Here is a 24,828-nt window from a genome sequence, read left to right on the forward strand (position 1 = left end):
CACTGCAGTTGGTGACTGCAGCCATGAAATTAAAAGACGCTTACTCCTTGGAAGGAAGGTTATGGCCAACCTAGATAGCATATTTAAAAGCAGAGACATTCCTTTGCCAACAAAAGTCTGTCTAGTCAAGGCTATGGTTTTTCCAGTGGTCACGTATGGATGTGAGAGTTGGATGGTGAAGAAGGCTGAGCATCGAAGAATTGATGCTTTTGAACTGTGGTGTTGGAGAAGACTCTTGAGAGTCCCTTGGACTGCAAGGAGATTCAATCAATCCATCCTAAAGGAGATCAGTCCTGGGTGTTCATTGGAAGGACTGATGTTGAAGCTGAAACTCCAATACTTTGGCCACCTCATGGGAAGAGTTGACTCATTGGAAAAGACCCCAATGCTGGGTAGGATTGGGGGCAGGAGGAGAAGGGGACGACAGAGGATGAGATGGTTGGATGGCATCACTGACTCGATGGACATGGGTTTGGGTGGACTCCGGGAGTTGGTGATGGACAGGGAGGCCTGGCGTGCTGAAATTCATGGGGTCGCAAAGAGTCGGACACGACTGAGCGACTGAACCGAACTGAACTAACCACTCTCTAAGCATAAACATAGGTATAGTGTTTAAGAAGTGGTATCAAACTATAAATATCTTTTTGTATCTTTTTTCACTTGACAGTACAGCAAGGCATCTTTCCATATGGGGATCAATGTCATACTTTTTTTGTTATGCTAAGTAAAGCCTTCTCCAACCTATGTTTATAAAAAAAATATCCTCCTATATAGTCATTTTAGTAGTTTTAGAAACTGCTATTTTTATTTATCTTTAACTTAAAGTTATTAAAATAAAGTTGTTGTAAAAAAACAACTGTGGTGACAGTGGAATTCTTAATGTCATCTTGTCCACAATGTAGAGGGGACGTCTCCACACATTCAAGAGAGGGGCTGGAAAACATTGTGCCTGTTAACTTGACACATTCAGACAGAACTTAAACTGGCTAGAGGAAGAGGGTGTGTGTGTGTGTGTGTGTGCACGTGCATGTGAGTGTGTGTATATTTTCCTCCCCTCCTTAACTCTTGCCTATTGTATGTGGCTGCACACATTCTCATGAGGTGTAGATCAGTGATTTCCCATAGAGCCTTTAAAAGATGGACGAGGAATAATTGGCCTATGTAATATCAGACCACTCTCTTGCCAGAACATTTTGAGAAGAAAGATTTAACAAGAAAGAAATGGCAGTTGCAATTCTGATCAAGACTTGTATCGCTGGAGCAAACTCGTGGTGAATTCCGATGGCACTGACTCAGTTTCAGACTTGCAGTTTTTATGCTAACTTCCCCGGGCCTCTCCTCCAGTTGCCACAGCTTTCTGGGCAGCAACAACCCCCCGCCCCCGCCACCCCCCACCCCCACCACGGCTCTGCGGAGTCCGGTAGTTCATCGACCCCATCTCTGGGGGCTTTGGAAAGAGGTCGAGTCCTTTTCTTTCCCACTTCTTGCTTCTTTAAGGGGTCGCCTCCTCTTGCCTTCCGGTTTTCTTCTGCGTTCTGCATTTTGGAGCCCTCTCTGTAGGACACGCCAAGATTCCAAAGCCGGTGAGGGATGGCAGCCCAGGTGTCTCTACAGGGCGCTTCCTGAGACCCCAGCGTTTGAGAATCAGGACACAGGACTTGGCATCCCCAAGGGGGCGGGATGTGTGGGTGTTTGCGTTGGGGGTGGGGGGAGGCACAGACCCGTTCAGACCCTCCAGGGCTATAGCGCACTCTTGGCGCCGGCAAGGGTAGGCAGTCTAGGCAGGGCCACGAGCAAGCGTTCTCACTGAGCCACTCCCGCGCGTGGCGAATCTGTGTCTCGGCCAGGGCTAGCTGGATGGGATGCTAATGAACCGCCAAGAGTTGCAAGAGTTACCCTGGGAGTGCAAGGCCTGGCCGTCTCCTCCCACCACTTGTGTTTGCCCCAGCCGCCTCCCCTCCCCCGAAGATGGGCGTCTCTGCAGGGGTTCTCCCTTTGGGCTACCGGAGTCCCTCCTCCACATCCCCGCCCCCCATCCTTCGAGAAGCTAAAAGGGGGCGTGTGTGCGCTCCCGGGACGAGTCGCCCTCTGCTGCCGCGGCCAGAAGTGCCCTACTGGGGCACCAAAGTCCGAGCAAGTTCCCGGCCTCCGGGCGCGCCGCGCTCTCGGCCTCTGGCGCCCGGGTCCCCTCGAGAGGGCTCGGGGTTGTCAGGCTGTGGTAGCATCTACACCGAGCCGGCGGGCGGCGGAACCCCCCCTGCCCCAGAGCCCGGACCAGCAGGGCCGGACGCACGGTGGAGTTCGGCGGCGGCGGGCCGGGCGAGCGGTCCTAGCCGGGCGCCCCATTGAGGATGGCGGCGGCGGCGGCCTCCCGGTACCACCTGGGCAGGGCCCCCGGGCACGCGCCCCAGATACCGGAGCCCCAGGCCCTGGCGCCGAGTGGCAGGACCCGGGAACTGCCCTGGAACCGGGACGGCCGCGCGTTAGTGCAGGCCATCCGGGACATCCCTCTGCAGGTGGACATGTCCATGGCTCTGCGGCGCGTGCGGATTTCCGATAAGTACAGCAAGAACTACTTCAGCCTACTGCAAGCAGCCACCGTCTCAAGTAAGTTCCCCCCTCGCGCCCGCCGCCCCCAGCCTGGTTCGCGCGCCCCTCTCCTCGCGCGCGTGCTCCAGTCCCGGCCGCCCGGCTGGCTGCCTGGCGCACTTTGTCCTCCCTCCACCGGCGCCCGCTCGCTCGCCCTCCCCTGCCGCCTGCGCCCTTGGCTGGCCTGCCGTTTCTCTCCGGCCCCGGGCCGCGCTGCCGCGGGACCGTGAGAAGGTCCGGGAGCTGGTGCGAGGACGTCTCCTGGGCGGGCGAGGAGCGGAGTGGGGACCTGAACCAGCCCGCCGGGGGAAGTGGGGCTGCGCCGTATCTTCCAATTCCGCATCCTGCCGACCAGATGCCCCCCTCCCCGCCCCCCGCCTCCCGCCTCCCGAAAGTGCACTTCCTTTGTATGAATGCTGGAAAAGCGGGGACTGGGGATGAATCGCACGTTTGGGGAAAGCAAATACAAAAAAAAAAAGAAAGCGCTGGGATTCGGAGACCCTTGGCACCGCCCTGGGAGGGGGCATTGTAGAGAAAGCGTGCCGCCGGCGTCTTGGGCTTTCTCACCCGGACCAGTGCGTCCTTCCAGCTGGGTCCACGAGTTTCCTGTCTCCCCGGGGTCCTCACTATAAAGGCAGAAGTTTTCGTCTGCCACTGCCGCGGTGTGGGTGAGGGATGAGAGCGGCGATTGGGGGACCATGGATGCGGTCACCTGGCGGCCGTGGTGCACACACGGATGCACACGCGTTTACCCCGCCAGAGGGGCCGAGCGATGGGGAGGGTGCAGCTCTACTATCTTACATTCAGCCAGGGCTTTTCAGACAAGTTTTCGAGGTACTGCAATTCACGGATGTGTCTTCCTCAGCAGCCCGTGGTGCTTTTGCCTTAACAGGTGCTCAGCCTGGCCCAGAAATCTTTGGCATCCCCAGAAATAGACTTGGAGACAATTTTCTGAAAAATCAGATAGCCACCACACATGTTCAAAATACTCTGCCTCCTTCTTCTGGGCCAACCCCTGTCGTTAGACCGCAGTAAGCCAAGGCAGCGGCTTAGGCTCTTTCAGAAGCCCTCCACGTTTGGTTTTGGGGGTGGGCACTGTTGGTTTCCGAGTCTTTGCAAGTGGCGCTAGTGGTAACGAACCTGCCTGTCATTGCAAGAGGTGTGAGAGACGAAGGTTCCATCCCTGGGTTGGGAAGATCCCCTGGAAGAGGGCATGGCAACCCACTCCAGTACTCTTGCCCAGAGAATCGCAATGGACAGAGGGACCTGGAGGGCTGCAGCCCTTGGGGTCGCACAGAGTCCGGGGCAATTGAAGTGACTTAGCATGCACACGTACTATGGGTTTCCAGGTGTGATCAAGCAGTATGGGGAGTGTGGTAATGGGGCACGTGCTCCTTCTTCAGATGTTGAGTATCTGAAATGGCTTGAAATGCTTATACCAGACCCTCACTGGAACCTGGGCAGCTCAGGGAAGTGAGGGAGTCCTTTGTGTCTTGTGTTTGCCTCTTGCATCTTCCTGAGAGTGAAAAAATATCTCCATAGGAGAAATGTATGCTTTCTTAACAAACATTAAATTAGCCATGCTATGAACTCAAAGTTGACATTTCTACCTTCAGTGATTTCTCTGTTTCTATAGTTGGGTGCAGTGTTTCAACCTCCATACCTCTGTAGGCTCCAGCGTGTTGGCAGGCTTCTGTCACCTCAGCATTATAAGTCGCAGCACCAGAATGACACCGGTTGCTGTGTTGTGTTTTCACCTGGGCAAACAGTGCTGTTTTGCCTTTAAGCATTTTTGGCAGCTGGCTGGACCAACGGAACATCCTGGGAGTGGTCTGTATCTAGCTTGGCTGTTAGGACATGCACCCTAGGACAATAATTTTATGTGTGGAAAGGATTTCATCTATTTAAAAATTATTCATCCATTTAAAACATATATTTACAAGGCTTTTCATCGTGGGACAGAACTTTCCGAGAGATCATTTCAAGGATGATCATTTAGAGCCTGCTCGCTACCAGGATGTGCCAAGGTTTAATAAACAAATTACACCTGTTTGTGCAGGATCCGTTGTGGGGTAGCCAGAAAAGGCTCTGCTGACTCGACTGAGGAAGTTAAGGGAAGACTTCAGGGAGAGGGTGAAGAAGGATCTGCATCTCTAAGGATGCAGCCAAATGTCCAGGTGGACTTGAGACTGAGCACAGGAGTGTGGTGTGGGGAAAGGTAGGGAGAGGTCATCCAGGCAAAGGAGGAAATAAGATGTGGCCAAAAGAGTAGAAAGGGGACAGCATAGTAGGTTGGGGGAGTCTTTTTGTAATGATGGGAGTGGAAAGTGTGGAAAACACAGGAGATCAATTTGGAGGAGTAGGCAGAGGCTGAATCAGGCATGTTAAAGGGCTTCGCTTTGTAGGGCCGTGGGGAGCCATTGGAGCGTTGTGAATAGGAGAATAGAGCAAGGCTGCTGCATAGAGTTGTACGGGTGCACAGGGTACACAGTGGTGGGCTGTGTTAGTGTGTGGTGGAGCTTCTTACTTTTGCAAATACGACTCTGGCGGTTGTAGGGAGGACCCAGTGTGTGGCATATGGAGCAGAGAGGAGGAAGAACAAAAATAGGGCATCCAGTTAGCAGTTGGAACAAGCTGGGCAAGAGTGGACGAAGGCATGCTGCTGCTGCTGCTAAGTCGCTTCAGTCGTGTCCGACTCTGTGCGACCCCATAGACGGTAGCCCACCAGGCTCCCCTGTCCCTGGGATTCTCCAGGCAAGAACACTGGAGTGGGTTGCCATTTCCTTCTCCAATGCATGAAAGTGAAAAGTGAAAGTGAAGTCGCTCAGTCATGTCCGACCCTTAGCGACCCCATGGACTGCAGCCTACCAGGCTCCTCCGTCCATGGGAGTTTCCCATGGGAGTTTCCCGGCAAGAGTACTGGAGTGGGTTGCCATTGCCTTCTCTGGGACGAAGGCATGGACTGAGTCAGTTCTGGGAATGGGGAGAAGGGGAGAAGCTAGAGGAACAGAGAGTAGAATTGATTTGACTTGGTGGCTAGTTGTGAGGTTTGAGGAACAGCGCAGGAGATTAGGTCAATTGCAGGTTTCTCCTTAAAGTGATGAGGCGGGGAGAGATAAAAGACCGGGAATGGAGGAGGGAGAGGAAATTTGGGGTTCAGTTTTGGATATGTGGTTTCTTCATTCAGGGAGAGCTGACCCATAGGTCTAGAGCTGGGAAGAAGTGAATATTATTTCTTACAGTCATCCGTGGCGTCCATCAAACAATTCCTGGCATGCAAGTTCTTTCCTTAAATGACTTCTATGGGTTATCTTGATCACTCAGAAAATCTAGCCTAGATGGAGCCCACACTTATTATAAAATTACCTTTTGAACTTGCCCTTGAGTAGAGGTGTCTTTCCCTCTCACACTTTCCTTACCCAGTGATGGAGAAAAAAAGGAAAAAAAAAAAAAAAGAAATGTTTTTCGTTCCTTGCAGCCCAAAAGAATGCAAACTGTCTCTGCAGCTCAGAGAAGTAGTTGTGAAAACTTGTTCACTGCAAATTTGATTTTGTCAGAGTTTAGCTGTGTAAATCACAACAACAAAAAAAGATGTGTAAATCACAACAAAGGTTAATTATTTAATATACGTTGCAACGTGGTATAAAATGGATTCCAATGATAATGGGTCACTTCCTGGGTAACACTAATTTCTGAGTTATTCCACATAAATGATTTTCTGGGTAACTGAGGTTTCAGCACTTTTAGAGCTTGATTTTTTTTCCCTCTTCCCAATCTAACCATTTTAGATGGAAAGCTTTTCAAAAAGATTATTTACCTTCCTGACTCCTGAACCTGGAAATAATTGCATCTTTTCCTGATGTTTCAAGATTATCTTTATAATAGCATTAGTTATTTTAATTTGTTCTATATAGTGTTGCCTCAAGGGCTCCTAAACCGTGGCAGGTCTGTTTCTCCTCACATTAAATTGGGCACAGATTGTTCTGCCTCTTAATTTGCAATGCCTGGTTTTCTAATCTTTCCATGTATCCCCTCTCTGTTAGCTGCCATTTCTTTCTCTTTCTTTTTTTTTTGAGGTGTAATTGCCTTACAATGTTGTGTTAGTTTCTGCTGTATAACAAAGTGAATCAGCTATATGTATATATATATCCCCTCCCTCTTGTGCCTCCCTCCCACCCCTCATAGCTGCCATTTCTTGCTGCTGTTATTTTAACTGTTTCTACCAGCCAGCAGTTACAGCCTAATCCTCTAATCTCCCTCCTTCATTGCCCATTCTGATGTGTTATGAGCGAGGGAACGAGAGAACCAGATGTGTTAGTGTGGTTTGCAAAATATGAGTAAATAGACTATGAGTGGGGTTGTGGGGATTCTGCTTCTATTAATACTAATGTATATGAACTTTAGTATGATATCTCTTCTGGTTGCATAAAAGCTTTTTTTTTTTAAAAGATTGAAGTATACTTGGCTTAAAATATTATATTAGTTTCAAGAGTACAACATAGTGATTCAGTAGTTTTATAAATTATTCTGCATACAAAGTTATTACAAAATATTGGTTGTGTTCCCTGTGCTGTACTTCTTTTATACCTAGTACTTTGCACCTATCAATCCCCTTCCCCATCTTGCTCCTCCTTCCTTCCCACTCCCCCTGGTAACCACTAGTTTACCTAGTATCTATATCTGTGTGTCTATTTCTGTTCCTAAAAGCTTTTTGTTTTTTTTTTTTTTCCTAGTTCTTAGTTGTCCTGGAGGGTTAAGGCTGTTAAATCAGTTATGACTGAAACCTGTGTTCTCTTACAAATTGAGCTATTACAATTGGTGAAATTGTAATAGTTTACTTTCTTATAAAGGAAACAGCTAAACGTGTTAAAAATCCATCAGAAAGTTGAGATTCATTTTATCCATTGCATTTCTCGGGCATGCCTGCAAGTGCTTGGCACTAGGAGGCATTTCAGTCTTAGGAGTTGCTCCCAAGGATTGAAAGCAAAAATCCCTCCACTGTATCTTCTTAACCAAGCACTCTCTGAAGGCTCAATAAAAAACCTGCTCCTCATCTGCCCCAGCACAGAAGCACAGGTCAGCCCCCTAAGAGAGATACCTCCTGTCTGATCCAGGTCTTATCCCGAACCCAGCAAGAGGCCGTCCTCTCATTCCTTTTTCACCCAAACCCGCCCCTCATTGTGTATGCATGGTGAATGTAAGGCTTTGACTTGCTTCTTGTTCATTTCAGCACTGGGAAGGTGACAGTGAACAAAGACCTAAGAGAGGGTAGGATGTCACCAGAGGGGTCTGAGGGAGTGTCCTAGGCAGAGGGGACAATCAATGTAAAAGCCTTGAGATGGCAAAGTAATGACAAATTCAAGGAATGGGAAGAGAACTAGTGTGGCTGAAGTTATGTGTGTGTGCGAGAGACCGAGACAGGCAGAGATGAAGCCAGAGAAGTAATGGGTCTGGATCATAAAGGGCACGGTAAGGACCTTTTCTTTTACTCTGAGTCACATGAGGAGCCATAGGCAGGTTCTGAGCAAAGGAGAGACTTACCTCGCATCCAGAACAAGGACGCCAATTAGGAGGCTGCGTGGATTGATGATGGTGGCTTGAACCAGAGAGGTAATGATGGAGGTGGTGAGAGTCTGGGTATATTTTGAAAGTGGACCCCAAATTATTTGCTCTTGGTTTGGATGTGGGCCCTAAGAGCAAGAGATGCGTCAAAGATGACTGAAAATTTGGGCCTGAGCAAGCGGATGGAAGGAATTGTCATCAATGGAGATGCCTGCAGGTGGAGCAGGGTGTGGCAAAATCATGAGGATTGGAAGTTTGCTTTGCGGGGGAATTCCCTGACGGTCCAGTGGTTAGGACTCAATGCGTTCACTGCTATAGGTCCAGGTTCAATCCCTGGTCTGAGAACTGAGGTCCCATGAGCCACACATCACAGCCCAAAAAAGAGTTTGGTTTAGGACCTAATAACTTTGAGGTGTCTATTTGATGTCCACGCAGAGTTGTTGAGTTGGCAAATGGATATAGAAATCTGGTCTTCAGGGAAGGGATCTGGCTTGCGGATATCAACTTGGGAGTCATCAGCCTCGTAGGTGGTATTTAAAGCCTGGATGAATGAGTCTAGAGAAGAGATCAGTGAGAAGGGACAGTTGTTTCTTTCCCTCAATAAAGACTTGGGGATGACCTTTCCCCCAGATCTTATTTAATAGAGCACAAGTGGAAGCCGTGCTCCAAAGAGACAAATCATTTCTGTGGTTTGTTGTTCAAATTTTTGCACTGTCCAGTTTGCTCACAAGTCACTTTGACTTACGTTCCTTTGCTCAGAGTCTGGAACCAAAATAATCTATTCCTGGAGGTAAACAAGAAGTCTGATTGAAGGCAAAAGGAGAAGGGGGCAACAGAAGATGAGATGGTTATATAGCATCACCAACTCAATGGACATGAATTTGAGCAAACTCGGGGAGACAGTGGAGAACAGAGGAGCCTGGCATGCTACAGTCCATGGGATAGCAACTCTTACATTCCTAAGAGTCGGACACGACTTAGTGGCTTGACAGCAGCAAAGAAGAGGTCTAGGAGAGCTCTCCAAAGAGAGAAACTACAACTTCAGTGCTACACGAGCCTTAATCTTTATGGGCATAAGAAATCTTCAGTTTAGTCATTCGCAACTTAAATTCCTGCAGCAGATGAATTCCTTCCCATACTATTCTTTCTCCAGTAGAAATACTAAGCAGCCACTATTGCTTTCCAATTGAGAAGACCTTTATCAGTTACCTCCTATCATTTTCAATTCATGGTATAATTTTTTTAAAAACAATTATATGTTAATGGAAGGGCTTCCCTGTTAGCTCAGATGGTAAACTATCCGCGTGCAATGCAGGAGACCTGGGTTCAATCCCTGGTTTGGGAAGATCCTGTGGAGGAGGACATGGCAACCCACTCCAGTATTCTTGCCTGGAGAATCCCATGGACAGAGGAGCCTGGCGGGCTACAGTCTATGGGGTCAAAAGGAGTCAAACACGATTGAGCGACTAAGCACATGTACATGCACATGTTAATGAAAAAATAAAAAGCTGATGGCATGTTGGAAAGAAGGAACAATTTATACTTACAATAAAGTTTGGGGCTTTATAAAATAGTTGAATTAACAAATATAGTGACATTTTAATATGCTGAAATTTACTTCGAAAGGTAATTATCTCCTTTCTGACTTTCAAATATTTGGCAGTGATATTGCTGCCTTTGCCAGGAAGAAGTTAAGTTGTCTGGTTCACCCTGCAGATGCTGAGAAACCAGACTTATTAACAGCACTTCTAATTTACATTTGTGTATTCATCTCTGGAAAATTATGAGCCAGCAACTTGATGGAGATATGTCTGCTCCATTTTCAGATAATTTTTGCATTAATCTGAAAAGGGAAGGTGGAAAAAGTTTTGTTAGCAAGAAGGAAAATGGGAAAAATAAGATCCCTTCTAGTTTTTTTTTTTTTTTTTTTTAAAAACAGCTTTAAGAAAGATAGGGCTAAGTTGTGTCCAACTCTTGTGATCCCATGAACTGTAGCTTGCCAGGCTCCTCTGTCCATGGGATTCTCCAGGCAAGAATACTGGAGTGGGTTGCCATTTCCTTCTCCAGGATAACTTACCGACCCAGGAATTGAACCCAGGTCTCCCGCATTGCAGGCAGATGCTTTATCAACTGAACTATGCGGGAAGCCCACATGCTATACAATTAACCCACTTAAAGTATACATTTCAGTAGGTTTTAGTATAATCACAGTCATTCATTCATTACAAGTTTAGAACATTCCCATCACCCCCAAAAGAAACCTTCATGCCCATTAGCCATGACCCCTCATTTCCTCCCACAGGCCCTTCCCACCAGCCCCTGGCAGCCACTTATATCCTTTCTATCTTTAAAGATGTGCCTATTCTGGACATTTCAGATAAATAGAATATATGATCTTTTGTGTCTGGCTTCTTTCACTTAACATGATGTTCTCAAGTTTCATCCATATTGTAGCATGTGCCAGTATACATTCTTCTATCTGACTGAATATTTTAATTATCGGTTCTTCAGTTGATGGACATTTGAATTATTTCCATCTGTATCTATTATGAATAATGTTACTATGAATATTTTTATACAAGTTTTTGTGTGGACATGTTTTTACTTCTCTTCAGTGTATATGGAGGAGTGGATTTGCTAGGTCATAGAGTCACTGTTGAGTTTAATCATTGAGGAACTCCCTGACTTCCAAAGCAGCTGTAACATTTCATTCCTATCATGATTGTAGGAGGGTTCCATTTTCTCCACATCCTTCTGAGGACTTGTTTGATTCCAGCCATTCTAGTGGGTGTGAAGTGGTTTCACATTGTGGTTTTGATTTGCATTTCCCGAATGGATAGTGATACTGAGGACATTTTCATGTATTTATTGGCCACTTGTATGCTGTATCTTTTTTGGATAAATGTGCAGATTCTTGGCCCATTTTTAAATTGGGCTATTTTTACTGTTTAGTTGTAAGAGTTCTTTATGTAGTCTGGATTCAAGGATCCTTATCAAATATTAATTTGCAAATATTTTCTCCTGTTATGTGAATTATCTTTCATTTAATTGATGGTTTCATTTGAAGCACAAGCCTTTTTAACTTTGGAGTCAAATTTTCCTATTTCTCTCTCTCTTTTTTTGAGTCTCTGTTTTCAATTCTTTTTTAAAGTTGAGATATAATCGACATATTAGTTTCAGGTATACGATATAATGATTCAATAGTTGTATATTTGGAAATGATTACCTAAATAAGCCTAATTAACACCCATCACCACACTTTGATTTGCTGTGTTAGCAACTTTCAAATATGCAGTAAAGTGTTTTTAACTATAGTCACTCTGCTGTACATTACATCCCTATGACTTATTTATTTCATAACTTACAGTTTGCACCTTTTGACTTCCTTCACCCATGTCTCCCACCCCCATTCCATCTCCCACCTCTGGCAACCATCAGTCTGTTCACTTTGGTTTTTTTTAAGATTCCACACATAAGTGAGATCGTTATATGATATTTGTCTTTCTCTGTGTAACTTACTTCACTTAGCATAATACCCTCAAAGTCCATCTATGTTGTCTCAAATGGCAAGATTTCCTTCTTTTCTATGGCTGAATAATATTCCATTGTACATACATACCCTAGCTTCTTTATCTGTTTATCCATTGATGGACACTTAGGTTTTTTTCTGTCTTTGCTATTTGTAAATAATGTTGCAATGAACATTATCATTGGGTGCATATATCTTTTTAGTTGTTGTTTTCATTTTCTTTGGATAAATACCCGGAAGTGGAATTGCTGGATCATATGGCAGTTTCATTTTTAATTATTTTTTTTTAATTTTCGGTTGTACTGGGTCTTCATTGCTGCAAGAAGGCTTTCTCTACTTGTAGAGAGTGAGGGCTACTTTATAGTTGTGGTGTACGGGCTTAGTTGCTCCTCAGCATGTGGAATCTTCCTCTACCAGAGATCGAACCTGTATCCCCTACATTGGCACACGGATTCCTATCCACTGTACCACCAGGGAAGTCTTCATTTTTAATTTTTTGAGGAACATCCATCCTGTTTTCCACAGTGACTGCACCAATTTACATTAACACAAGGGTTCCTTTTTCTCCTTATCCTCTCCAACATTTGTTGGAGGTGACATCTCACTGTGGTTTTGATTTACATTTTCCTTATGACTAGTGATGTTAAGCATCTTTTCTTGTGTGTACCTGTTTCTCTTGTCTTCTGTGCTTTTGGTGTCATATATAGTATTACCTAATCATTGTGCTGTGTTAGTTGCTCAGTTGTGTCTGACTCTTTGTGACCCCAGGCTCCTCTGTCCATGGGATTCTTCAGGGAAGAATACTGGAGTGGGTTGCCAGGCCCTTCTCCAGGGGATCTTCCTGACCCAGGGATTGAACCTAGGTCTCCTGCATTGTAGGCAGATTCCTTACCGTCTGAACCACCTGGGAAGCCCCACCTAATCCTAGGTCACAAAGAACTCCACTTACATTTTCATCTGAGTTTTATAGTTCTAGGTCTTACATTTAGGTCTTTGATAGATTTTTAGTTGATTTTTGTATACGGTGTGAGCTACGGGTTCAATTTCATCCTTTTAACCATGTGCCTATACACAAGTGTTCCTAGCACCATTTATCGAAAACAACATTCTTTCCCCGCTAAAATGTCTTGGTACCTTGGTTTAAAATCAGTTGACCATAGATGTAAGGGTTTATTTCTGGACAATCCCATTCCACCAATCTATCTGTAAGTCTGTCATTATACTTGTATCATACTATCTTGATTATTGTAACTGTGTACTCAATTTTGAAATCAGAAAGTGTGAGTTTTCCCACTTTGTTCTTTTTCAAGATTGTTTTGGCTATCCTGGGACACTTGGATATATATATAATATATATATCTATAATTTTAAGATTAGCTTGGCATTTTATGCATAAAAAAATAGCCAGGATTTTAGTAGGGATTGCATTGACTCTGTAGATCAATTTAGGGAATGTCTGAATCTCATTTTTTTGTTGTGCAAATTAAGGTTTCCCCCCAATATAGTGTATTCTTACTTAAGATATTTGAGAATTATGTACTCTAATGCTTTTCTGGCCCATCTGTGCTCACATTAGATGGTTATTCATGTGTAGATTTTCAAGAATTTAGTTCGAGTTATGATATATTAATATGATAATTAATTCATTCTTATTGTAATTCTAGAGACATTGCTAAAAGTTTAAGGAGCAAAAAAAGAAAAAACATAAATATCTACAGGAGTTCTCCTGAAGAGAAACAAAATCACAATGAAAACAAAAGTAACAACAAAATATAATCACAAACTCAATCGCCTTAGTGTTTGTGATTCAGCATTTGATGTGTGAGTCTGTGTGTGACTGAAGTGGGTTAACATAGGGAAAATGAGAAGCATGTGGTTTTATACCATATTGACCAGGAATCTGCAAAAGACCTTCCCATGCTGGACAACACCATTTGTCAATCAAGTGTATAGTCCACTTCCCTTGGCAGCAGGTAGCTTTTAGGAAAATAGATTGCAGTGGCTAGACAGTTAAGCTTGGGCCAACTCTGCCGTGGATTTGCTGATGCTTTAAGCAGGAAAAACATTTACTTATCCAGATTTTTACATACAGTAGATCACCACATATCTAGTTCTCTTTATGGAAAGATTCAGTCCCTCTCAAAATTTACCTATATGTATTGGGTTCCCAAGTAATGAATTGACTAGGCCTTGATCCTTAGGCAGGTTCCCAAGACAATCACAGCTCCAGCTGTTGTACTAGGAAAATGTGCAGTCTCTGTTGTCAAAGTTTCAATTTGCTTTAGCACGTTAATCTGATTTATATTATTATTTTTTAGTTGAAGTGTAGTTGATGTACAAAATTATATAAGTTACAGTTGGGTTTCCCTGGTGGCTCTGTGGTGAAGAATCTGCCTGCCAATGCAGGAGACATGGATTTGATCCCTGATCTGGGAAGGTCCCACATACCATGGAGCAACTAAGCCTGAGTGCCATGACTATTGAGCCTGTGCTCTAAAGCCTAGGAGCCTCAACTACTCAGCCCATGTGCCACAACTACTGAAGCTGGCGCACCCTAGAGTCCATGCTCTGAAACAAGAGAGGCCATTGCAATGAGAAGCCTGGGCACGGCAATTAGAGAGTAACCCCTGCTCACCACAGCTAGACAAAAAGCCTACCCAGCAATGAAGACACAGCAAAAATAAATAAATAAAATTATAAGAACAAGAATTATAAATTATAATTATATAATACAGTGATTCACAATTTTTAAAAATATTTCATTTATAGTTATTATAGAATACAGACTCTATTCCCTGTGTTGTACGATATATTCTTGTTGCTTATCTTATCCATAATAGTTTGTTTCTCTTGATCCCCTAAGCCTATATTGCCCCTCCCCCTTTCTCTCTCCCCGCTGGTAACCATTAGTTGGTTCTGTATATCTGTGGGTCTGTTTCATTTATTATATTCACTAGTTTGTGTATTTTTTAGATTCCACATACAAGTGATACCATACAGTATGGTACTGACACAAAAAAAGACACATAGATCAATGGAACAGAATTCAGAGCCCAGAAATAAGCTCATGCACCTATGATCAATTAATCTATGACAAAGGAGACAAGAATATACAATGGAGAAAAGACAGTCTCTTCAATAAGTGGTGCTGAGAAACTGGACAGTTACCTATAGAAGAATGAAATTAGAATATTGTCTAACACTATATACAAAAATAAAGTCAAAATGGATTAAAGACCTAAATGTAAGAGTAAAAACCATAAAACTCCCAGGGGAAAACATAGGCAGAACACTCTTTGACATAAATCATAGCGATATTTTTTGGATGTCTCCTAAAGGAAATAAAAGCAAAAAAAACCCAAATGGGATCTAATTAAACTTAAAAGCTTTTGCACAGCAAAACAAAAAGGCAACCTACAGAATGGGAGAAAACATTTGCAGTCATATAACCAATAAGGGGTTAATATCCAAAATATATTGAGTTGGCCAAAAGGTTCGTTTGAGTTTTTCCATAGCATCTTATGGAAAACCCAAATGAACCTCTTGGCCAACCTAATATAAATAGCTCATACAACTCAACATAAAAAAAAAAAAAAAACCCAACAATCCCACTACTGGGCATATACTCTGAGGAAGCCATAATTGAGAAAGATGCATGTACCCAGTGTTCATTGCAGCACTATTTACAATAGCTAGGATGTGGAGGCAACTTAGGTGTCTATCAAGAGATGAATAGATAAAGAAGTTGTGGTATATATGCACAATGAAATATTACTCAGCTATAAAAAGGAATGCATTTGAATCTGTTCTAATGAGGTGGATGAACCTAGAGCCATGTATGGGACTTCCCTGGTAGTCCAGTGGCTAAGACTCTGTGCTCTCAATGCAGGGGGCTTGGGCTCGATCCCTAGTCAGGGAACTAGATCCCTCTTGCTGCAACTAAAAAAAGATCTCACATGCCACAACCAAGACCTCGTTCAGCCAAATAAATAAATAGTTGTATTTTTAAAGAGCTAGCTTAAAAAATAGAATCTGTGTATATCTAAGCATTTTACCAAATTGTAATCTTCCCCCTTATGTTGAACTGTGACTTGCATTTGACTGGGTTTACTTAAAAATGATTTCATTATAAAATGTGTGATACACACAGGAGTACAGGAAATATAAGATATATAAATTCATGTTGTTATTTTTTTTCCTTTCATAGAAGACAGGCTTCTACACATTCAAGGCACTGGGTTCTCTGTTCATCAAACCTTCACTTGTACTCCTGTGCCATTGTTAGTGAAGTTGAAGAATTAGCTGCTCAATATGCAGTCTGAAGACAAGAAAAACCATAGGAAGTTATTTTAAATAATATTTCCCCTACTTAAACTGAAATGATGTGATTATGTATTCTTAGAGTCTTTGATGACACTGAAAAGTAATGTGTGTATTTGCAGGACATCTTTGTGTTTGTACATGCCAGCCTGATCACGTGATTAGTCACAGTGCAAAAACCAGCTGCCCTGGTTTTCTTTGCCATTTTGTACTTGTCAGTTTCCAAAGAGGGTCAGTTTTGCTTCCTTCCGTTAACACTTTCCAAGGACCATTGACAGATGTTGTGTGTTCTTTTGCATGCCTTATAAGCTAAAGTAAGTCATCGTAATCGGATTTACCATTGCAGATGCTATGTATTTCAAAATTAGATTTTCTGAATCTAAGAAGAGATGAATAGCCGTGGAATAGGAGATCTGGCACTTAGTCATATGCCTACATGGATATTGTGAGTTCTGACATTAGTGGGTCATCTTGTCTTATTTTATAGCTTGTGCTTTAAATAGCTGCTTTTGAAAGGCCTGATGTTATAATAAAAATTTAAAAAAGAAGCTAATGTTAATATTTACCTGTTACTAAGCCACTGTGTTTAGAATTATCTAGTGGTGGCGGTGACTGTGGTGGTTGGGGACTGTGATTTGATTTTAAGCTCATGTTCTAACCTGTGCCTGATCATTTGCACTATAGGTGCTTGAATGAGTATGATTTAGATGAGTAAAGTGATGGCCCTTTGATTTACATGCTTTTTCCCTCCAAAATGTCTCTTGCTAAGAAATAATCTGGAACATTCAAAATTGTGTGATGAAGAGGGGTTTTTTTAAACCTGTGCTTTCAGAAGTACTCACGGAAGCTAATTCTCAAAGACATTTATTTTCATGACAGGTAATGTGTAGTTTTGAAGATGATGTAGAATTGTATAAAACATATGGAAAATGTATATGATATATATACTCATGGCCAATTTAAAGAGTGCTTTACCAGAGTTCTGACATTTAGCAAAGATCTTGTCAATTTTTATGGAGTGTAAATTTTAAAAGGCACATGATCAAGTCACAAAAGAGCTTTCACAGTGGAGAAGAGTAAATGAAGGCTCCACACTGCAGTTTTTAACATTTTCTTATCATTGTGAGCCTCTTCATATTGCCTATCGACTTTACAAGTGATTTGGTTTTTTTTTTTTAATTGGAGTATAATTGCTTTACAGTGTTGTGTTAGTTTCTGCTGTACAACAAAGTGAATCAGCTACACACACACACACACACACACACACACACACACATATTCCCCTTGCTCTTGAGCCTCCCTCCCTATGAGTGATTTGAAAGATGCTAGAATGAACTTTCAAAATCAGCCATTTTAATTACATACTTATTATTTCCAGTTCTCTGGACTAGAAGCATGTGCAGAAACTTGTAAACGTCGGTGTTGGCAAAAGTTACGGAAATAATGGCTCCCCTTCATTTATCTCATCCGTGACAGGATGAGGGAGCTCGCCACCACTTACTCCCCTCGTTGGAAGCAGGTCAGGGACTATCGACCTTGGTATAATGTTGAGTCATGACTGCAAACTGAAAATGCTGAAAATGCACTCCAGGAGGTATTCAGCATAGGTTAGGCCACAAAACGTTTTTTTTTTTTTTTCCTCCCATTTTTTAGACACGATCTATTTCATCAGTTTAGTACTCCATGTCGTTTCTCTGTGTGCTCACACTGCCCTGGGCTCAACGCTATTGTAACACTTAGTACTTTGAGCTGTCACTGCATTCTCCCGATGATGAGCCCCCCGAGGCAGGGCCAGTGAGTCACTGATTTTGTGTGTCCCCCATCGCTGCACAGGGCCTGGCTACAGATGGGAGTCTAAGAAAAGTTTGTTGAAAGAAGAAATACACAGATGATGAGAGTGGCTGGTGCCTAAATGAAGACACTTAAGTGGTTTTGCAATGTAGATTCCTCATTTATATTCCCATTTTCTCCTTCCAGCCTCTCATTCCTTCCTTCCCTTTCCTGGCTTCCCTTAGAAATCCACTTCTTGCTGCTAGGGGTTAGTATAACCCAACGATCTGTACTTTTCTGGGTGAGATAGCTTAGGAGTGAATATGATTTGAACTTAATGCCTTTTTACAGGGTGTCAAATTCAGAACCAGACAGATCCATCTCCTAACCCTAAATGTGGTCCTAAAGTGAATTGCTTGAGGAAATTGGATCCCAAAGATTATAGGTGGGGAATTTTGAAGCGTGTCCATTTCCATTGGAGATCAGAGAAGACCAACTAAAAGAACTGTGGACTAATTGACAGCTGTGAACTGAGCAAAACTTCTTTTTGAAAGGACTGTCTTATCTTGTTTTTGACTTTGGAGGAATTAAGGTGATTGGCAATGGAAAGAATGAGGACATGTGGAATTCCTTAAAAGTTTATTGACTTAAATAATTTTGCCTGTGTTATATATAATTAAAAAGCCCCTTTATACTTTGTGCTAAAATAAAACTTTTGTTTAAGTGTTGGGTATAAAAGATTATCTTACTGTCCTTGAAATTTGCATTTCACACTTTACAAATGTCTTGGAAGATCTTTTCAAATGTTTATTGACCATTCCTATTTCCTTTTCTGTGAAATGCTTGTTCCTGTTTTTTTTTTCCATTTTTCTGTCACGTTGTTTGTCTCTTTTTAAAACGGACTTAAAATCTTTTATATATCCTTGATATTATTTGTCACATATGTATTGCAGTATCTGCTTCTAATTAGTCTTTTCATCACTTTCTTTGTGATGTCTTTTGAAGAAAATTTTACGTTTAGTATAGCCTAAATTATCAGTCTTTTTCTTTAAGTTTTGTGCTTTTTGTGTCCTGTTTAGAAACCTCTATCCTACCCATAGATTATATATATTTTTTCTGATCTGATTCCCGATGCTGTAGGCTTTGAATCTCCATCAATGCATGACCATTAAAACCAGGTTTTAAGTCACCTGTGATTTGGCAGCTGCCCTGGGGCAACTACTATTCTCTGTTGGCTTCTCTCAGGATATTTGCCCTCGTAATGGTTTTGACCTTTGAAGATTTCCTTGTCTTTCCTGCCAACTGAGCCATGCATTAGAAATAATTTAATTTTGTTTTTTCCACTATGTTTTTATGTTTTGTAGCAGGAAGATTTTTGAGGATTTTTAGTCCCCCGTGAGACCAATAAGGGAAAACTCCTCCCTGTTTTTCAAACTCAAAAGTTCCATTTTTATATTCAAAGATGATACCATCTCAGAGTTTTCCTTTATACAAAACCTTAGATATGGATAAGGAACCATGACCTACTCCCCTATTTGCAGATGAACTGAAAGATGGGAGTGGTATTCTGGCCAGAAACAGCTGTGGCTGTTTGGGGAGGGGTGGGAATAAAACTCTTTGCAGAACCATAATCTGCCACTGCCTGAATGCTCACTTGTACAGTAAACCTTTTAAATTGTAATCTTATTTTTTTCTTTCCTCTATAACAATGGCCAATGTGTACTGAGCAATTACCATATATTAGATACTATTCCAAATCTTTGCATATTAACAACTTTTACTTATTACAATAACACAATGAAATAGCTACTGTCATTTTTCTCCATTTTACCAGTAAAGGAAATTGAGACATTGAGAGTATAAGCAGCTTGTCCTTGGTGGTACAGCTTGTAAGTGGTAGAGCTGGAATTGGAATATAGACAGTCTGCCTTTGAAGCATGCACTCAAAAGTACTGTGCTATATTAACTCTAGAAGAAATATTTGTGTGTATGAAAATATCAGAATTTTATATTTCTACATCACCCAGGATAACAATGAAATATAAGCACTGTGTGAACTTACTGACTGTGTGGTGTCATTGTGGTTTTAACCTTTATGCACAACCTCTATCTTTTAAAAAAAAAAAATCCCTTTATTATTATTATGTTTGCTTAGTTGCTCAGTGGTGTCTGACTCTCTGTGATACCGTGGACTGTAGTCTGCCAGTCTCTTCTGTCCATGAAATTCTCCAGGCTAGAATATTGGAGTGGGTAGTCTTTCCCTTCTCCAGGGGATCTTCCCAACCCAGGGATCGAACCCAGGCCTCTCCGGCATTGCAGGTGGATTCTTTACCGTCTGAGCCACCAGGGAGGCCCCACAACCTTCATCTTTTTTCCTTAACACGCATTTTCAAAAGTTTAACCCACTTCTATTTGTTTTTCCATGTTTAAATTCCTTTGGAAGGAGAGGTAGAAAAAGGGCATCCTTTGCTCCGATGAATCAGGTGAACATTTTTCTTACAAACAACGATTCTTTCCTTGATTTATTATTTTGTAACAACTTGATTACAATACACTTAACATACCATGGGCTTCCCTGGTGGCTCAGTCATTTTGGAGCCCAAGAAAATAAAATCTGTCACTGCTTGCACTTTTTCTCTATTTGCCGTGAAGTGATGGGACCAGATGCCTTGATCTTAGTTTTCTGAATGTTGAATTTTAAACCAGCTTTTTCACTCTCCTCTTTCACCTTCATCAAGAGGCTCTTTAGTTCTTCTTGCAGGGTTGATAGTGGTGGGTGGTCACATAGGCACTCTATCACTAGCAGGTATTAACATTTCCTTGCTCCCTAAAGGAAAGCAGGTGTTTAGCATAATCCGCATTGTTTACTTCCTGAGTCAAAGTTCCCAGATGCTAGCCAAAGGCTTACTTTGCAATTCTGCCTTTCTAAGGATAAACAGTGGAGGCCTGCTATGTTAACTCTTTCTGTACTGACTTCTAATGCTACAGGAATTCTTTTTTTTTTCCCCCAGAAAGTTTTAAAAAATTAAATACAATTTTTTTATTTACATCTATTACAAAATACTGGATATATTCTCCATGTTGTAGAGTACATCCTTGAGCCTATCCTACACCCAATAGTTTGTACCTCCAACTTCCCCACCCCTATATTGCCCCTCTCCCTCATAGCCACTAGTTTGTTCTCAAAGTCTGTAATCCTGCTTCTTTTTTGTTTTAGACACTAGTTCATTGTATTTTTTAATTTTTAATTTTTTCTTGTATTTTCTAGATTCCACATATAAGTGATATCATATAGCATATGTCTTTGTCTGACTTATTCCACTTATCATAATAGCCTCCAAGTCTATTCATGTTGCTGCAAATGGCAAAAATCTCATTTTTTTGGTAAATAAATTTATTTATTTTAGTTGGGGGCTAATTACTTTACAATATTGTAGTAGTTTTTGCCATACATTGACATGAATCAGCTATGGGTTTACATGTGTTCCCTTTCCTGGACCCCCCTCCCACCTCCCTCCCCATCCCATCCCTCTGGGTCATCCCATTGCCCCAGCCCTGAGCATCTGTCTCATGCATCGAACATGGTGTTCTGTTTCACATATGATAATATACATGTTTCAATGCTATTCTCTCAGAACGTCGAAAAATCTCATTTTTTAATGGATGAGTAATATTTCATTTTATTTATATATATGTGTGTGTGTGTGTGTATATATATACATATATATATATATATATATATATGCTGCTACTGCTGCTGCTAAGTCGCGTCAGTCGTGTCCGACTCTGTGCGACCCCATAGACGGCAGCCCACCAGGCTCCCCCGTCCCTGGGATTCTCCAGGCAAGAGTACTGGAGTGGGTTGCCATTTCCTTCTCCAGGGCATGAAAGTGAAAAGTGAAAGTGGAGTCGCTCAGTCGTGTCCGACTCAGTGACCCCATGGACTGCAGCCCGCCAGGCTCCTCTGTTCACGGGATTTTCCAGGCAAGAGTACTGGAGTGGGGTTCCATTGCCTTCTCCGATATATATATATACATATATATATACACACACACACACACAAATCACATCTTCTTTATCCATTCATCTGTTGATGGACATTTAGGTTGCTTCCATACCTTGGCAATTGTAAATAAGGCTGCTATGATCTTTGGGGCTTCCAAGGTGGTGCTAGTGGTCAAGAACCCACGTGCCAATGCAGGAAACATAAGAGACTTGGATTGGGAAGATCCCCTGGAGGAGGAAATGGCAAGCCACTCCAATATTCTTCCTGGAGAATTCCATGGACAGAGGAGTCTGGTGGGCTGTGGTCCATAGGGTCACAAAGAATCAGGCACAGCTGAAGCGACTTAACACACACACATGAACATTGGGGTACATGTATGTTTTCTAATTAGTGTTTCAGTTTCTTTTGGATATACACCTAGGAGTAGAATTGCTGGGTCACATGGTAGTCCTTTTTTTTAAAATTTTCATTTTTTGAGAAACCTCCGTACAGTTTTCCACAGTGGCTGCACCAATTTACCTTCTTACCAACAGTGCACGAGGATTCCCATTTTTCCACATCCTCACCAACATTTGTTATTTGTGTTCTTTTTGATTATGGCCATTTTGACAGGTGTGAGGTGGTATCTCACTGTGGTTTTGTTTTGCATTTTACAGGATTCCATTTTGAAATGATGAAAATGTTCTGGAGTTAAATAGAGGTGAAGACACAGTGGGGGAAAGTGAGGGTGGGATGAACTGAGAGAGTAGCATTGACATATACACACCACCATGTGTAAAATAGATAGCTAGTGGGGAGCTGCTGTATAGCACAAGGAGCTCAGCTTCATGCTCTTTGATGACATATAGGGGTGGGATGGGGGTGGGGTAAGAGGAGGCTCAAGAGGGAGGTGATATATGTATACTTATAAGTGATTCATATTGTTGTACAGCAGAAACCAACACAGCATTGTAAAACAATTATTCTCCAATTTAAAAAAAAAGCAGTGATGGTTGCAAAATTTTTTAAATGTACGAAAATATACCAAATTGTACACTTTAAAAGGATGAATTTTTGGTATATGAATTATAGTTCAATAAATATAACTAAATATATAATAAAAAAGTTATTCTTTTCAGGCTCATAGGGAATATTGACCACAATGTACCACCTTAACAGATTTAAAAGAGTGTAAATCAAACAATGGTTGTTCTTAGACCACAGTGGAATTAAACTAGAAATCAATATCAGAAAGATAACTGGAAAATTCTAAAATACATGGATATTAAGCAACATACCTCTAAATAACACATGGGTCAATGAAGAAATCTCAAAGTAATTTTAGAAAAATATTTTGAATTAAATGAAAATGAAAACACAACTTATCAAAAAAGGAAAATAGAAAGGATAAATAGAAAGTGGTACAGCCAGGGAGTGGAATATTATTCAGTGCTAAAAAGAAATTAGCTAGCAAGCTATAAAAAAGACATAGAGGAACCTAAAATACATATTGCTAAGTGAAAGAAACCAATCTGAAAGGGCTACATACTGTATGATTCCAACAATAAGACATTCTGGAAAAGGCAAAACTATGTAGACAATTTTAAAAACCCAGTGATTCCCATGGGTTGTGTGTGGGAGAGATGAATAGGTAGAACACAGAGGAATTTTAGGGCAGTGAAAATACTCTGCATGATACATACCATAATGATGGATACATGTCATTATACTTTTGTCCAAGCCTATAGAATTTACATCACCAAAAGTGAACCCTAATGTAAACTATGGACTTTGGGTGACAATGATGTGTCAGTGAAGGTTCATCAGTTGTAACAAATGTACTTTTCTGATGAGTGATGTTGATTACGGGGGCTATGCATATGTAGGGGCAGGGCGTATATAGGAGATTGCTGTACTTACCCTTCAATTATGCTGTTAAACTTAAAACTGCCCTTAAAAAAGTGAACATGATCATTACCCAAAAAAAGTGAAAAATATACCATAAAAATTTTAAGGCCCGAAGGAAAAGTCATGTTAACATTAAAGTTAGTGTTTTTAGTTTTTTTGTTGTTGTTGTTAATTATATAGTTGACATCATACTGGATAAACAGTTTTGTAAAAAATTGCAGTATAATTGATTTACAATGTTCTGTTAGTTTCTGGTGTAAGGCAAAGTGATTCAGATATACAAATATATACATACTCTTTTTCATATTCTTTTCTATTATAGTTTATCACAAGATATTAAATATAGTTCCCTGTACTAGACAGTGGGTCCTTGTTTTTATATTTTTTATAGATTCTTTTTCTAAAATTGATTAATTTTTTATATATTTTTTGGCTGTACTTCGTTTTCGTTACTGTGTGCGAGCTTTCTCTAATTTCGTCCAGTGGGGGCTGTTCTCTAGTTGGCCGTATGCAGGCTTCTCACTGCGGTGGCTTCACTGGTTGTAGAGCACGGTCTCTAGGTGCATGGGCTCAGTATTCATGGTGAACAGGCTTAGTTGCCCTGCAGCATGTGGAATCTTCTCGGACCAAGTTGAAGTCATGTCTCCTGCATTGGCAGGCAGATTCTTAACCACTGGACCACCAGGGAAGCCTCCCCCCCTTGTTTTTTAAAATCTATTTTATATGTAGTAGTTTGTGTCTGCTAATTCCAAACTCCCAACCCAGCCCTCCCCCATCCCCCCTCGGCAACCACAAGTCTGTTCCTGTTGTATAACTAAGTTCATTTGTATCTTTTTTTTTTTTTTAGATTATACATGTAAGTGACAACAAATGATACTTGTCTTTCTCTGTCTGGCGAACTTCACTCAGTATGATAATCTCTACATCCATCCATGTTGCTGCAAATGGCATGATTTCATTCTTTTTTGTGGCTGAGTAATATTCCATTGTGTGTGTGTGTGTGTGTGTGTGTGTGTGTGTGTGTGTGTGTATCCTACAACATCACAGCCTGCATATGACATTACATACCCTGTGTGGATGCATGCTTGGTCACTTCAGTCATGTCTGACTCTGTGCGACCCTATGGACTGTAGCCCACCAGACTCCTCTGTCCATGGGATTCTCC

The 24,828-nt window shown here is 41.9% G+C and overlaps 1 protein-coding gene across 4 annotated transcripts in view; it reads left to right on the forward strand.

The window, feature by feature from the left end:
* Positions 1–1,749: 1,749 nt before the first annotated feature.
* MCF2 (MCF.2 cell line derived transforming sequence) overlaps positions 1,750–24,828 on the forward strand; it is a 93,236-nt gene continuing 70,157 nt past the window's right edge. For 2 of the 4 annotated variants that reach the window (XM_081565105.1, XM_081565104.1), the window contains exon 1: positions 1,750–2,607. In XM_081565105.1, coding sequence (XP_081421231.1) covers positions 2,352–2,607 — 256 coding nt within the window. In that variant the 5' untranslated portion in view covers positions 1,750–2,351. The remainder of the gene's footprint in view (positions 2,608–24,828) is intronic. The other 2 variants (XM_081565107.1, XM_081565106.1) reach the window with 1 other exon arrangement.

Source organism: Giraffa tippelskirchi, chromosome X (assembly GCF_054371585.1).
Source record: "Giraffa tippelskirchi isolate mGirTip1 chromosome X, T2T-mGirTip1v1.2.pri, whole genome shotgun sequence".
In the NCBI taxonomy this organism is placed as follows: Eukaryota; Metazoa; Chordata; class Mammalia; order Artiodactyla; family Giraffidae; genus Giraffa; species Giraffa tippelskirchi.